The sequence below is a fragment of the Thamnophis sirtalis genome, unplaced genomic scaffold (genome assembly GCF_051295495.1).
Source record: "Thamnophis sirtalis isolate CommonGarterSnake01/CBP01778 unplaced genomic scaffold, rThaSir2_p1.2 scaffold_1, whole genome shotgun sequence".
Taxonomy (NCBI): Eukaryota; Metazoa; Chordata; class Lepidosauria; order Squamata; family Natricidae; genus Thamnophis; species Thamnophis sirtalis.
In genome coordinates this window covers 29,250,735-29,265,265 of record NW_028261381.1, presented here as the reverse complement: position 1 = coordinate 29,265,265, position 14,531 = coordinate 29,250,735, and the positions used below count along the sequence as shown (strand labels likewise).

General features: G+C 41.6%; 1 protein-coding gene across 8 annotated transcripts in view; it reads right to left on the bottom strand.

Moving 5' to 3' along the window:
* Positions 1-14,531, bottom strand: part of KCNH7 (potassium voltage-gated channel subfamily H member 7) — a 338,169-nt gene that overhangs the window by 10,409 nt on the left and 313,229 nt on the right. For all 8 annotated transcript variants that reach the window (XM_087709677.1, XM_087709681.1, XM_087709688.1 and 5 more), the window contains one exon: positions 14,275-14,443. In XM_087709677.1, the coding sequence (XP_087565803.1) occupies positions 14,275-14,443 (169 nt within the window). The remainder of the gene's footprint in view (positions 1-14,274; positions 14,444-14,531) is intronic.

Below are 14,531 nucleotides of genomic sequence, written 5' to 3'. Positions count from 1 at the left end.
AGATTTGTTTTGACAGTGTGCATGGAATTTAGAATATTTTTTTTCTCACAGACCAGTGATAAGTTTTAACCAAGGTTATTAGAGCAAGTAATTTATTTCTTTTGGCTGATAACAGTTTTCCATAATGGCATGGCTGCCTATTAAGTTAAATGTTATAAATGTCCCAGCAACTCAGTACTTTTGAATCGACATTTAGATTCAAAAATTACTTCATGAATTTAAGCAGATAAGGTTTAATTTTATTTTGCAATCTAACTGCATTGCAGTAGGATCAACCATCTGATCTGTCCTGAAGGATTATACATTTTTTTTAAGCTCCCGACATTTCCCCTCCTAACAACTGACTAAAAGTAGTCTCACCTGGACATCACCTTAATAATGAAATAATTCTCTCTCTCTAAACCCATTTAAATGCCTTTTCTATATTAACACAAAATGGCAACGAGTCCAAGAATTCTAGTTGTGAAACAGAGGTCTTGGACGGTGGCTTAAATTATGCAGCCAAAGCCGTGACCCGACAAATGCGCGATGTCAAAAGCGCGCCGACAACAGCGCGCCGACAGAAGCGCGATTTAAGTTAAGGTAAGGTTTAGGGTTAGGTTTAGGGTTAGGTTTAGGGTTAGGGTTACAGCGCGCTTCTGTCGGCGCGCTGTTGTCGGCGCGCTTCAGCGCTCATTCGTCGGCGCGGTTTTGTCACCACGGTTTAGTCAGGTGCGCTTTTGTCGTTCGCGCATTTGTGGTGGAACCGCCAAAGTAGCCTCAAACTCTACTTCTGATTCCTAAAAATTTAAGCAGGTGAAATCCACTTCTCAGAATTTCAAGAACAGTAGCTAAAGGTGATTATTACAATGACAGAGTAAATCTATTCAAGAAGGGGTGGGTGGATAAAATAAAAAGTTGAGATAGAATCCACAACCTCCTGACTGAAGGCTGAAGGTTCAATTGTGTGGCTGCAACCAGCATCTTGACTTTTGGATCCTACTGCTAATACAAACCAAAAAGTTTGAGAACAATCTTTGGATACCACCTTTATACACATAGGAGAAACTTCCATTGAAATCTGGGGGACGTATATATAAACAGACATACAAAATGCAAACAAATGGAGAATCTCACACAGTTTGAAAGCAGAACAGATATTTAAAAACAATGTTATACTTAATAAGCAATCTTTTTAATAAGGGAATTCATTTATATGTTGATGTACTGCAGTGATGGGATTCAAATTTTTTTACTACTGGTTTTGTGGGCATGGCTTTGTGGACGTGGTGTGACTTTGTGGGCATGGCAGGGAAAGGATATTGCAAAATCCCAATTTCCTCCCCACTCCTGGGGGAAGGTTACTGCAAAATCCCCATTCCCTCCCGACCCCATTAACCTGCTTTCCAGCTCTGTTCTCCTGTTCAAGGAAGATCGGCTGGGAGGCAACAGGGGCAGGGCCAGCTTATTTGCCGGTTCTCCGAACTACTCAAAATTTCCGCTACCGGTTCTCCGGAACCTGTCAGAACTGGCTGAATACCACTTCTGATGTACTGTAGATAATAACCATCCTGATAGTTTTGGAGTCACATATTAATTCTATGCCATCTAAAAAGGAAGAATCACAGCAGATAATTCTCATTAGTATCTAATGGAAACCCTACTAGATGGAATAAGTAGATGAAGTTTTCCTGTTATTTCTTGGAATGTTGCTAGCTAGAACACTGGTTTCCTTGGGGAATGAATGAATGAAAAAAAGTACTTAGGGCACACAATATTACCTGCTTACCTAAAATTTGGACTGCCACTATTGGATCAGATGAATATTTTTCCCAGGATAAAAAGCTAATATATTGGCCGAAAAAGAGGACATTGCCCTCTTGTTAATAATGATCCTAACATTGAAAAGTGAAAAATAAACTTGAACACCATTTTCCATAATGATTAGTACAAAGGTTAAATGTGTTTTTTCTCTTTTAATAGTTAGCATGTATATTATTTCACCACCACTGAACCTGAAATTCTATATCAAATTGTCTTGAAACAAACTGTACTAGATGGGCAGTACAGAATTCCAGGCTTGAACAGAAAAACTGGTGTTGATTCAGTGGTGGTTTTCAAAAAATTTTGGAACCTACTCTGTAGGTGTGGCCTCCTTTGTGGGAGTGGCTTGCCGGCCATGTGACCTGGTGGGAATGGCTTGCCGGCCATGTGTTTTCTTTCTTTCTTTCTTTCTCTCTCTCTCCCTCTCTCTCTCCTTCCTTTTGTCTCTGTCCCTTTTTTCTTTCATCTCTCTCTCACTCTTTCTTTCTTTTTTCTTTTTTTCTTTATTTATTTCTTCCTTTCTTTCTCTTTCTCTGTGTGTCAGTCTGGCGGGGGGCAGTGGTGGGTTTCAAAAAATTTTGGAACCTCTTCTATAGGTGTGGCCTGCTTTCCGGGTCCACTGGTGGAATCTCTTCTAACCGGTTCGGTAGATTTGACGAACCGGTTCTACCGAATAGGTGCGAACTGGTAGGAACCCACCTCTGTGTTGATTGCATATCAATATCAAAATCACCCCTTAAATGGATTTGCCCAGGTTTGCTAAACAGGTTCCCTTAAGTGCCTTATTTTGCTGGCAAAAAACCTTTGTTTTGCAACAAAAGGGAGAGAGATAAGTGAGAGCTGAAAGGAATCCGATTGCCTGCAAGAGATTGGAGGAAGAAGATCTGGGAAAAGGAGAGAGATTGCTGGAAAGGAAGAGACAAGACAGAAATCGGAAACAGTCTTGTGATCTAGGAGAAGCACAGGCTAATCTACACAGGTGGAAGGAACTATGATGAGAGCAAAGCTGAACAAAGCTACTCCCACAATGAGGAGGTGAAGAAGAGTTGCACTTGGAATCAAAACAACTGCCTGGATGGCGAGAAAAAGGAATCTTAGGTGGGGATAAGTCAAAGACTCTAGGCCGATACAATAAAACTTGACTCCATAGAAAGGAGCTGAGGATCTCTGGGCGGGATGAGAGAAAAGACGCGGAATCATGTCCCAGAAATCTCCAGGGAATCAACTGGAGTTAAGAGTGGCTCCTAAAGCTTCAAGCAAAGTTTGCAGTCTATATGAATCAAGGATTAATCATCTATTTGTTGGAGAAGTGAGCTTAGAGGAAATTCCTCCTTTCAGAAGTAAAGTGAGGTTTTTATGCTAAGATCTATGTTCAGATTACATTATTTTTAGGTATGCTAGTCTGCCGCTTGGAAACAGTCTGTGACTATCTCATGGTAATTACCTCTGATTTTTCTATCAAAAAGAGATTATCTTTCAGAAAACTTCCATCTTATGTGTTTTATCCTATCTATCTATATGTTACTTGAAATCCCACATCTCTTCCCATATCATTCTATTTAAGATTGTTGTTTCAAATGCTATTTATACTTTTATTAGTGCTAAATGCCTTATATCATCCACATGTTTGATATTTTGGTAAGCTAAAAGGAAATTTTCTTTTTCCTTAAATTCAGTAGAATTGACTTTTAAAATGATGCTTTACTTCTTACAAGGGAAAAGGCTGTTGCTCAAAGGCCACATACCTTAAAACAATTATGGCCAGGATATGATGCTGCTGGGTTTGTTTGCTTTTATTCTTATTATTAGTATTACTATTAACTATCCTCACCATCACCATTGTGCCCAGTTTATGGATAAGTTGCTTTAGCTGTGAGAATCCTCTCTCTATCACAATGTAGTGTCAAGAAGGAAGAGCCTAACAAGGACATCTCAAGCCAACTCACTTCTAGGCTGCATAAACAGAGGGACAGAATCAAGATCATGTGAAGTGTTAAATACCACTTTATAATGCCTTGGTAAGGCCACTCTTGGAACACTGCATCCAGTTTTGGTCGTCATGATGTAAAAAATGATGTTGAGACTCTAGAAAGAGAGCAGAGAAGAGCAACAAAGATGATTAGGGGACTGGAGGCTAAAACATATGAAGAACAGTTACAGGAACTGGGTATGTCTAGTGTCAGGCCTGCAGCCAGTTCCTTTTGGAAATCTTTGGCCTGCCACACTAATGTTTTATTCTACTATGCTGTTTCATTAGTGGGGGATTGGGAGGGGGAATAGTAAGGAGTAGAATGTGATGTTGCCAAAATAAAATTCCTTTCTAGAATCCAAGGTCATCCTTTGTCTTTACACCTCTGCACCTGACTGGAACTGGATGGGTGGAACTGCCAGCATGGCAGTGGAAGATTGGACCATGTGATGGACTTGTTGGTGTGGGGCAAGATCATGAACTTTCAACTGGGTGGGGAAAACTCAGGAAGCTCAGATTCGGGTTTGCCAACATGACTCTCTTAATAAATTGGAACTTTGAGCAATACTTTGCCTTCAACTCTGATTTAATTTTGGATGTTATTTGGAACCATGACATTAACTTGAATCTCCCTTAAAATATTTCACCAGCTACCCTTGCACGAGGTGCTGGGAGGGGTGCTGACTCCCATCACTGACCCGACCCGGGTCAGTATCAGCGAAGATGAAGATAGAGCCCATGTAATAGAAGCAGATGACGGGTCACTTTTCTGCAAACCTTCCAAAGTTGCAAAGGAATCTGTGGAGGAGGAAAACTGGACATTTATGGTTTCTGGAGACATGCGGTCAGAGCTGGGGGGGGTGTTGAAAAGGCTATTTCAACACAGCTGGAGAGGACAAAAGCAATCACCCAGTAGCCGATCTGATGATTGGAGCCTCCCAGACCAACTTGTGCAGCCAAACGTGAATGAACCCACCCTCCTTCCCTAGCAAAGGCTCTGCACCATACTGGAGTGGAGATTTTTACTCCTTCCACACAGCAATAAGTGAAATGACCCATTATCCTGCAGCTGAGCCACAGACAGATCCCCCATCAACATGGGGAAATCAATCCAGCCAGCAGAAAGAGGCTTGGGCAACATGTCTCCCTAGCCAGCCACCGATGTTTGGGCTGCAGCCTGTGAGTCAAGCACCACCGGGATGGGCTTTCTTCCCAGGTCATGGATGGGAAAGATACCAGTGGGCGTCTTCCTTCCCTCAGCAGATGGCACCATGTCAAATAATTGGGCAGGGGACAACCCAGAGATTGACCCCCCCAATTGAGTCCAATCCCACCTGCAATGCCCCAACAGGCTCTTACTCCACCTTCCAACAGAAAAATGTTCTCGACAATGGCAGAAGGGATGAATGAGGAGGAAGCTGCAGGATGGATAGCGGAACAACATGACAAGGCGGTTCCTAAGTTTAGAGATACAAATGGGTTCCTTCCCTCAAGGGGGGGAGGGGCAATAAATGCCACCATTGCTGTCAACTTGGCCACAGAGTGTCAGAGTGTCTGGCTCCACCCCCAATCTCACAAATGCATGCACCAACTGCCAGTGCAGTAAAGAGAAGGCCCCAGAAGCCACCAGAAAAGAGTCATCTGGGTCAACAACCTCTGAAAGCTGATCCCCAACCTAAGGTGATGAAAAGTCCAACCAATGGAGAAACCTCAGAGGAAGAGAATAGTGTAGATGACCCGATGGTGAGTGCACCTATCTGTCCCTTTGCCATCCAAGCCAAGCTCCAAGTACCCGAAACGGGGGTGAAAGGGGAAGTTGAAGCAGTCGTGGACACCCGATGCTAAATCAGTATGTTGAATGTAAAGCAACTAGGCATACGCACAAGACCTCTAGCCCCTCCCATTTTGGTTGAGCAGATAGATGGAATGCTAGTTGGGGGGACCCCAGCCACGCTAATGACCGAACTGGTAAAGTTACAAGTAGGCCGCCTCTATGAGCTCCTCAGATTAATCAAAGATGCCAGAATTAATTATCTTGGGGCTTGCATGGCTTGACAAGTGAACACCTATGATAAAGTGGGAAGATGGTGGTAGGAAATTGATTATCACATTTGGGCCGCTACCACCTGTGGAGCCAAAGGGCCAACCAGGGATGATTGAACCCAGAACCTGCAGCACCTGCAGCAGAGACAAAACCCCTAAGTATCCAACAAGCAAAAAAATTGGTGATGGATGTTTTGTCGAGAAAACCGCAGTACGACAGTAAAAAGGAAGAAGTTGTTCACCCCATCTTTTCATCCTCCCACTAAAAGGTGGCCCAAGTGACCACCCGAAGCCAGGATAAGCTGATGACAGTGATGAAATTGGCGCTCCCAGAAGACCTGTGCCTCAACAATAACAAGGATATCCTAACAATGAAAGATGGCTTAGCCTGGAAGGGGTCCAAACTGTACGTCCCTGCGGGGTTGAGGCTGGAAGTTCTACAGTGAAGCCATGCTGCAAAACTAGGAGGCCACTTTGGATTCCTAAAAACGCTCCACCTCGCCAGGCATCAATTTTGGTGGCCAAAGATGAAATTGGAGGTGGAAGATTATGTAAAAAGCTGTGTGACTTGCACAATGATGAAAACACGGCCGGGGAAGCCCCATGGGCTACTACAACAAGTGGCCAGCCCTAGCCGACCATGGGAAGAGATCACAATGGACTTCATCATCAAGCTCCCAGACAGCAGCGGGAATAGAGTAATCTGGGGTTATTGATTTGGTTTCCAAGCAGGCACATTGGATGTTATTTGGAACCCTGACAACTAGTTTGATAAAAAGGACATTGTAGACATATCTCACTGTGGGAGTATTCCAATATCTCAGGGACTGCTGCAAAGAAGAGGGAATTAAACCATTTTCAAAAGCACCTGAGGGCAGGACAAGAAGCAATGGGTGGAAACTAGTCAAGAAGAGAAGCAAGTTAGAACTGACAGTTAGAACAATTAATCAGTGGAGCAACTTGTCTCCAGAAGTTGTGAATGCTCCAACACTGGCAGTTTTAAAGAATATGTTGGATAACATCTGAAGCGGTGTAGGGTTTCCTGCCTAGGCAGGGGGTTGGACTAGAAGACCTCCAAGATCCCTTCCAACTCTGTTATTCTATTCTATTCTTTCTTCCAGGAACATTGATAATGTCAGCTAGAAAGTAGTACATAACATATAACCAGAAGTTAGGGGTAGGTAGGGTTGAAGAGCATGATAGGGAAAACCAAGACCCTTTCCATCTACAGTACATTGTTACCCCTCCCTTCACAGCCATTCATTACAAATATAATTACTGGTAAATCTATATTGCATCAAATCTTCTAATAGTTTTATTTGAGGTGCAATGTTTTGATTACAGCAACTGCCAACTAGTCAACTAGGATCAAAGTGGTATATCCATATGTGTTCGGTACAAACCACAATTGCAAAAAATGATACAACATTCAATTGCAGTATCATGATCCAATTCCTGGCCTTCTGTACTTATGTCCCACTGGACACAAGTTCATAATTCATGTAGCTTGCAGAAATGTTGGCATATACATTTCATCATTTCCCCCATTCCCAGGGATGCCTATGAAATCATCATGCCATTGGAAAAAAGGAAAAGACTTCCAGAATATTTGCAAACACAATTCAATGTGAAGTTGAAACCATCAAAACATTCTTCCCCCCTTTGCAAATGGACGTGGATTAAATTTAATGTTTTTGCCTCCTTATTTTATTCCTGGTAAACAACTCGGTTCTGTGTTTCACCTAGCTTCAGTTTTTCAAAGTTTCTTTTGATCAAATGAAATGCATGGTTGGCATACTGAAAAAAAAGGTGTCATCTTCCAGGGTCACCTCATTTCAAAGCATACCTCTAGACCTCTACAGCTTTTTACCCAATTTTAAGGATGAGGTATTGTGGAAGAAACTTTCAGAATGAATACTGCCAATTTTCTTTTCTTAGTAAATATGCCATGTATGAATAAAAACAGCAGCATTCTTCTGAAGGCTGTTCTAGACCATCAGATTTTCCATTTTGGGGCTGTCAGAGAGCAATTGTATACCAACTTACTACAATTTTAACATACGCTCTTTGCTACTTGTGTATCTATTCTGACAATAAAACATATACAGCTTCTTTATAAATTGTACATTCTGGTAGGGCCACTGCTTACTTGGACTTTATGACAAAGGCATTGGATTAAATAGCACAGATCTGATCAGTTTTTATCATTGCTCAGTAACAAATCTTGTTGAAATAATCTGATTTGTCTTGAGGCAGGATCCAAATAACCATTTTAGGAGCAGAAAAAGAGTTTAAAAGTGTATCCATCATAATCTGCTTTTGAGAAGTTCCCTTTGGTCAAAAAAAGTGAAATGTGTTAAGGAGTTGGGTAAAAACTCCGAAGATGAGGCTGCATTAGCCACGTACAGCTCTTTACAGAACTTTGCATTCCAGCCAATCTGTGCCCTAAGGAAAACTTTTTCCATGGTTGTAAGAAAATGATCTCTCTATATAGTAGCTTTCATTCTTCAGGCCATGATGGCATTGCACTCAGATGGATGCTGGCAGCCTGTGGCATTCCTCTATAATTTATATCCAGATAATTGCTAGGTTAATGCTATTACTAGAACTGGGAGCAGGTGATTACAGGATCTTTGATTATCAGGAGGACTTTCTTGGTTACCTGCCTGGAGTGTGGCCAAGAACATTTTTGCACTTTCGCTGAGAGGCATGTCGGCAGTTGCCAAGACAGATGTGATGACTGTCCTTCTCAAGAGCATAGAATATAGAAAGACTATTAAGGGCACTATTATTAATGTTATACATTCTGATGAAGCCAAGAACAGAATATCTTGACCAGGTGGCCCAGAGGAATGCAGCATTCCCTAACTGACTTGCTAAAGATACTTAAGGATAAAATGTTTCTGGGATCTCACTTTTGCCAGGTGAACATATTGATTGTAGGAATTCTGGAGGAAACTTGAGAAAGGCCAGGCAGTTTGTTTTGATCTGGAAAGCATTGACTCTCCTATAAGATTATAACTACCATACTTTTTGGAGTATAAGACGCACTCCTCCCCCCTAAAAGAGGGTGGAAAGGTTGATGCATCTTATACACCCGAAACCCACCCCATGAGTCCCATTTTAGCCAAAACAGGTAGGGTGTGCAGAGGGTTTGGGAGGCCTGCAAGGTGCTCCTGGGGGCTGGGGATAGCAAAAACGGGATGAGTGGCAGGTTTGGGAGGCCAAAAATGGGCCCATTTTTTGCAAAAACAGGGGTATACAGAGGATTTGGGAGGCCTGCAGAGTGCTCCCGGGGGCCAGGGAGGACAAAAACCAGATGCAGGGAGGTCAAAAAGTATTGTTTTTCCTTGTTTTCCTCTTCAAAATCTTGGTGCGTCTTATACTCCAGTGTGTCTTATACTCTGAAAAATATGATAACCACGGAGGTTCACTACAAACAATGAAATGAAATATGGCCGATATTCATGCATAGTCACATGTGCAGGGGACAAAAATATTATGATATTGTGTTTCCTAATTTTATTAAGGACATGATGATATAATCCATTAAAGTCATGTCTGACTCTTGGCGATTCTAGGGGCCCGATCTTGAAATCTTTCTTTCTCTTCTTTTTTTCTATGCACTGGCTGATGTGAACTTTAATGGTGTCCAACTATCGTGTTCTTTGGTGGCCTGGTTTCCTTTTACCACTAACTCTAGACAACATAATTGCTTTCTCCAGTGATATTAAGGACAATACACGGGGAAAATAGTGTGAAAAATATGGTTTGACAGGAAAATCCTGATCCCGTCATCAAGTTTCTGTATTTTCTATTATGAGTTTCTGTATTCTGAAATTAATCAATTTTATTTAAAAATCATTTCATAATAATGAGGCAATTGAAAAATATTTTACATCTTTATGTTCCTGTTGAAAAAAGGCACTTTCAAATAGAACAAATATCAATTGTCTCCAAGCAAGAATTGGTAGGATATAACATAGACAAAATAATGGAAAACGAAGAAGCTAAAGTGTTCTAGGACTTTAAAGTTTGGACAGATAAACACCTACCACATAAAACCCTGAATGTAATAAATGTTGAAAGGAAAGAGAAAAAAAGTTTGGATAGTGGATGGGGCAGTACCTGAAAACAACAGACGAGAAGATAAAGAAGTGGAGAAAAATAAAAATAAAAATATAATGACCTATAAATAGAAGTAGAATGACTATGGCAAAAGAAAGCAACGGTAGTACCAATAGTAAAAGATTCCTTGGGTGCAATCCCAAAATTTCTGGACCACCACCTATATCTTGCATTGACAAAATCATAATTATTAGTCTATTACAAAAGGCTTACTGCCAGCCATTCCAGCAGCTGAATCAGATGAGGAGGACGCATGGGGGTCAGGATAAACATCAAGGCAACCTGAGAGCTCTGAGAGGAAGGAGGGAATGGAGGGCGGAGCCTGGGCCATCCACCAGCCCTCAGATGGAGAGTCAACAGCACCCAGGTATGGAGGTGGCTGATGAGGAAGAGGAGGAATAGCTGGGCCCAGTGCCTGATGCACGGATGCGTAGAAGGCAAAGGAAAGGAAAGCAGTGGAAATCTATGGACCGATCCTTGGGCCGGAAGAGCCACCACTGCTACAAAGCCCCACCCTAGCTCTGGCAATAAAAGGCAGGGGGCGGAGATGAATAGATGTGGCAGACAACTATTCATCTCCCTGCCAGACAGACCTGTGGTGAGAGAGAAACATTTTGCTGGGGCTGCTGGGGCTCCTAATAAAGGAATCTTTGAGTTAACTTCAGGTTGGTCATGTTTGGGGAGCTGGGTCAGAACAGCTACTTCTGAAGCTCCACAAAGGCTGTGCAGAGAATATCTCTAGTTTCCAAGTGAATAACTTTCTTAATAAATAGTTAATGCAGCTGATATTAGCTGTTTACATGAGCTTGAATGTCCTGTTCTAATAAATCAGTAGAAGCTCAAATTAAACAAAGTGCAATTAAGTTAATACAACCAACTTCTTCTTTTTTTGTGCATACGGGACAATTTTTTACTCAGGCACATTTTTCCCTTTCTTTTTCCTGTTTAATTTTTTATTGCTAGCTTATTAACTTTGTGGTTATGCTAATCTGCATTTATGCATTTATAGCTTTCAATTAATTGTGCCAATTAATATAAATTATAATTAAATCGGTTTCAAAGAATGCTATCTTCTGTATTAATTGACTGCATAAAAGAGTTCCAAATAACTTCAGATACTTTGCTTATGCTGAGAAAGCAACAAAACATTACCGTATTTATTTACCAGAAAGATGTAGATTGGTAAAAAAAATGTTTCCAAATATTTTTTGTATAGTTCTTGGGTATATTTGATTTGGATGCTATGAAACGTAGACAAAATATGCTAGATGCTCATGCAATTGGTAGTAAGCTGAGAATAAACATATTTTAACATGCCTCATACTTTCCTGGAGATTGTTCCATATTATTATTTTGACCATAATAGCCATTAAAAAAAACAACAATAATGCTATTGGATGAAACAGATATGTGCTGAATTCTCTGAAGCAGATGCAAGTACACATTGGACTAGGCTACATGAGCATTCAGCATCTCTTAATCTTACTTAACAGAAATATTTAGCAGAACAATAAGAGTTGGAAGGGACCTTGGAAGTCTTCCAGTCCAACCCCCTGCTTGACCAGGCAACCATTTCAGACAAGTTATTCAGATTTGAATAATGTCAAATGCATGGTCCTTAACCAACACAGCCTTAGAGTAATGTATTAGACCACGGGTGTCAAACTCAAGGCTCGCAGGCCGAATCCACCCCACAGGGTGCTTAGATCTGGCCCATGAGGCCACCCTGGAAGCAGTGAAGAACCATCCCGTGGTGCTTCTGTAAGTGAAAATGGAGCTCGGGAGGGCTGCGGGCGGCCCTTCTGGACTCCACTTTTGCTGGCAGAGGGTTGCAGGAGGCTGTCACAGCTGGAAACAGAGCTCAGGAGCCCGTTTTCACTGGCAGAGTGCTTGGGCCACCACAGGTGCCCCGGACATGAGTGATGTCGAGCTCACCACACCCATCCTGGCCACACCTACCCACACACCCCTGTCCCCCTAGGTCAAACACAACCCTGATGCGCCCCTCAATGAAATCGAGTTTGACACCCCTGCATTAGACAAAGAGAGATGATGGAAAGTAGAAATTATATAGAAAAGAACTCTAATCTAGAGAATATAAAGCCCTTCATGGTACAGTATAGGACCGGGCCTTGTAAAGTACTTGTCACTTATTGATTCTATCCATCCCATGAGATCCAAGAGGGTGGACATGGCCTGAATCCCCTCTATAAAACAATCATGTGGTGGACCCAGGAGACATGCTCTTGTAGTAGTACCTACCCACTCGAATACTGTAGTCTTCCCATTAAGATTTGGATGGTCCTGATGGCATTGGCCATTGGTCTTGAAGGCCTTGATTTTTCCCCAGAAAGGGGCCACATGCCAGATGAGCCCATCTATGGTGATTTTAAACTTGATTTGACTGTGAGGTCAGTCTTTGTTATGTTACTTTTCTTTTGTGTTGTTTTTAATCTATTGGTTTTAATACTCAAATGTGTACATTGGGTGTCATATAAATTGATTGTAAATGCAAGCACTTAAAAGTTCTATTCTGCTCTTCTGCTTCATGGCACTCAGGGCAGCTTTCAAGAATAAAATTTCAATTGAAACAATAGTGTTAATAATCAATAAAACATGATTGATCCGATTGCACGTAAGATACTGCTTGACAAAAATTTTCAAGAGTTGAATTCTCCTTGGTAAGCATTCGAAGGGACATCCCAGTGAGGGGCAGGTACAACAGCACAATGGCAGGATGAACAAACCTTATTTATGTTGACAGCAGCAGTGGGTTTCACATTGTGTTACCACCGGTTCCCGCTCACTTCATGGGTCCATGTGCCACTTCCACACACGCACTCGGTTTTCAACGCATGAGCTTTGCTCTCTCTTGCGCCTTCCGTGCATGCTCAAAAACGTACCTAAATAGGACGGCATAGAGCCGGGGCAGGTGAGCAGGCCCACCCATGATTTCCGCTACTGGTTTGGCCGAACCGGTCCGAATTGACTGAATACCACCTCTGGTTGACAGGAATATTTTCTAACCACTCCCTCCCATTCTGTCTTCTCCTGATATGCCTGTGACTTTTTTTTCTTTGAAGGATTTTTTTAAACAATCTGCTGAACAGATGTTATTGATGTACACTCACAATCATGTTGCTCTACTCTCTTGGATTCGCTGTCATTTTATACTGCCAAGAATGAATTTATGCTGGTCAATAGGGTTTCTTCCTCAATAACCCTGTCAACCAATGTAGCAAAAAACAGCTTTAATTTCATTCATTTGTAACAGTTTAATTTACGTATTCCCTGACTTCCCCTAATAAGTCTTTGAGTGCACTGCTGCTAACTTGGACAATCTGCTTTGTTGTCTTTTCCTAGATGCATTTGTCACAACCTTTATTTCAAATGTTTTTTTTTAAAGTGAAAGCATCCAAATTTGACACCAGAGCCCAATTAGAGATCTCCACTACAATGTTAGATCACCAAACCATTCAACTGAAGCATGGAACTGTTCTTACTTTCCATAAAAATGTTTATTTAATTCCTCTATAAATGGAACAGCTTTGGTATATTTCCTCAACTCAGCCAAGAATCCTTCAGAATAATGAACTAAACTTTACTTTCTAATTCAGGATCTTTCAGAAGCTCCTTCAGCTAGCAGCTGTCCAAGTTTTGTCCTAGTTTTGATGAAGTTAATATGTGAGACCACTGTGGATATGCTATTTTTTTATTCCCAAGGAATGTGGGTAAAGTGGGACTTCAACTGAGAAAAATTTAACTAGGACACAAGTGTTGTTCCTTGCTGATAGATCTGGAAACAAATCAAGAGTTACAAAAAGTGCCAAAGGATCTTCGACAGCTTACCCAACAGTAGAGGAATTCCATGGAGTACTGAAGACCTAAAAAGCACATCATAAAAATGTTCAGGAAGGCAATACCAACCAGACACATCATGGTTTGGGAAGATGCTTAACAAGAAAAATAGGCAAGTGTGTGTGTGTGTGTGTGTGTGTTTATCAGTGAGAACAATAGATTGATTGCTGGGAAAACTCTACCCATGACAAGCCAGGTTAAACTACGTGCTGATACAGAGCTAAAATTTTCACACTATAAAGAAAGAAGTCCCCAGTTCAAATATGATGTATGCGCAAAACTACATTATCTACTGGTAGTCACAAGAGGATGTTTCCTATCTTCATCCTCAGGCGCATTTTGATTCTACATAACAGTGTTATATTATTCAGTGGAATGGATCTAGTTTGAAAAAAGAGAAATGCCAACATTGCTGTCACGTTCAAAGCTATTGAAAACCCAGCTCTGCTTTTTCCTTCATGCTCTTGAGTTACCTGCTGAGTTGCTCTTGAAGTAGATCTAGCCTCTGCTCCACTTCGCCATAGTTGATTTCACTTTCTGTTTCAGAGATCCCCCAGGTGACAGGAGGTAATGCGGATGGACAGGAGGATTCTTGGTGACTTCTGCTCTGCTCTTCCTCCCAGGTTCTCCTGTCCCTGATATCTGCCAGTCAAAACGGTGAATGAGAGTGAAGGTTAGCCTAACACAGATAGCCTATTTTATGCCTGTTTCTTATAGTTCTAATCCATGC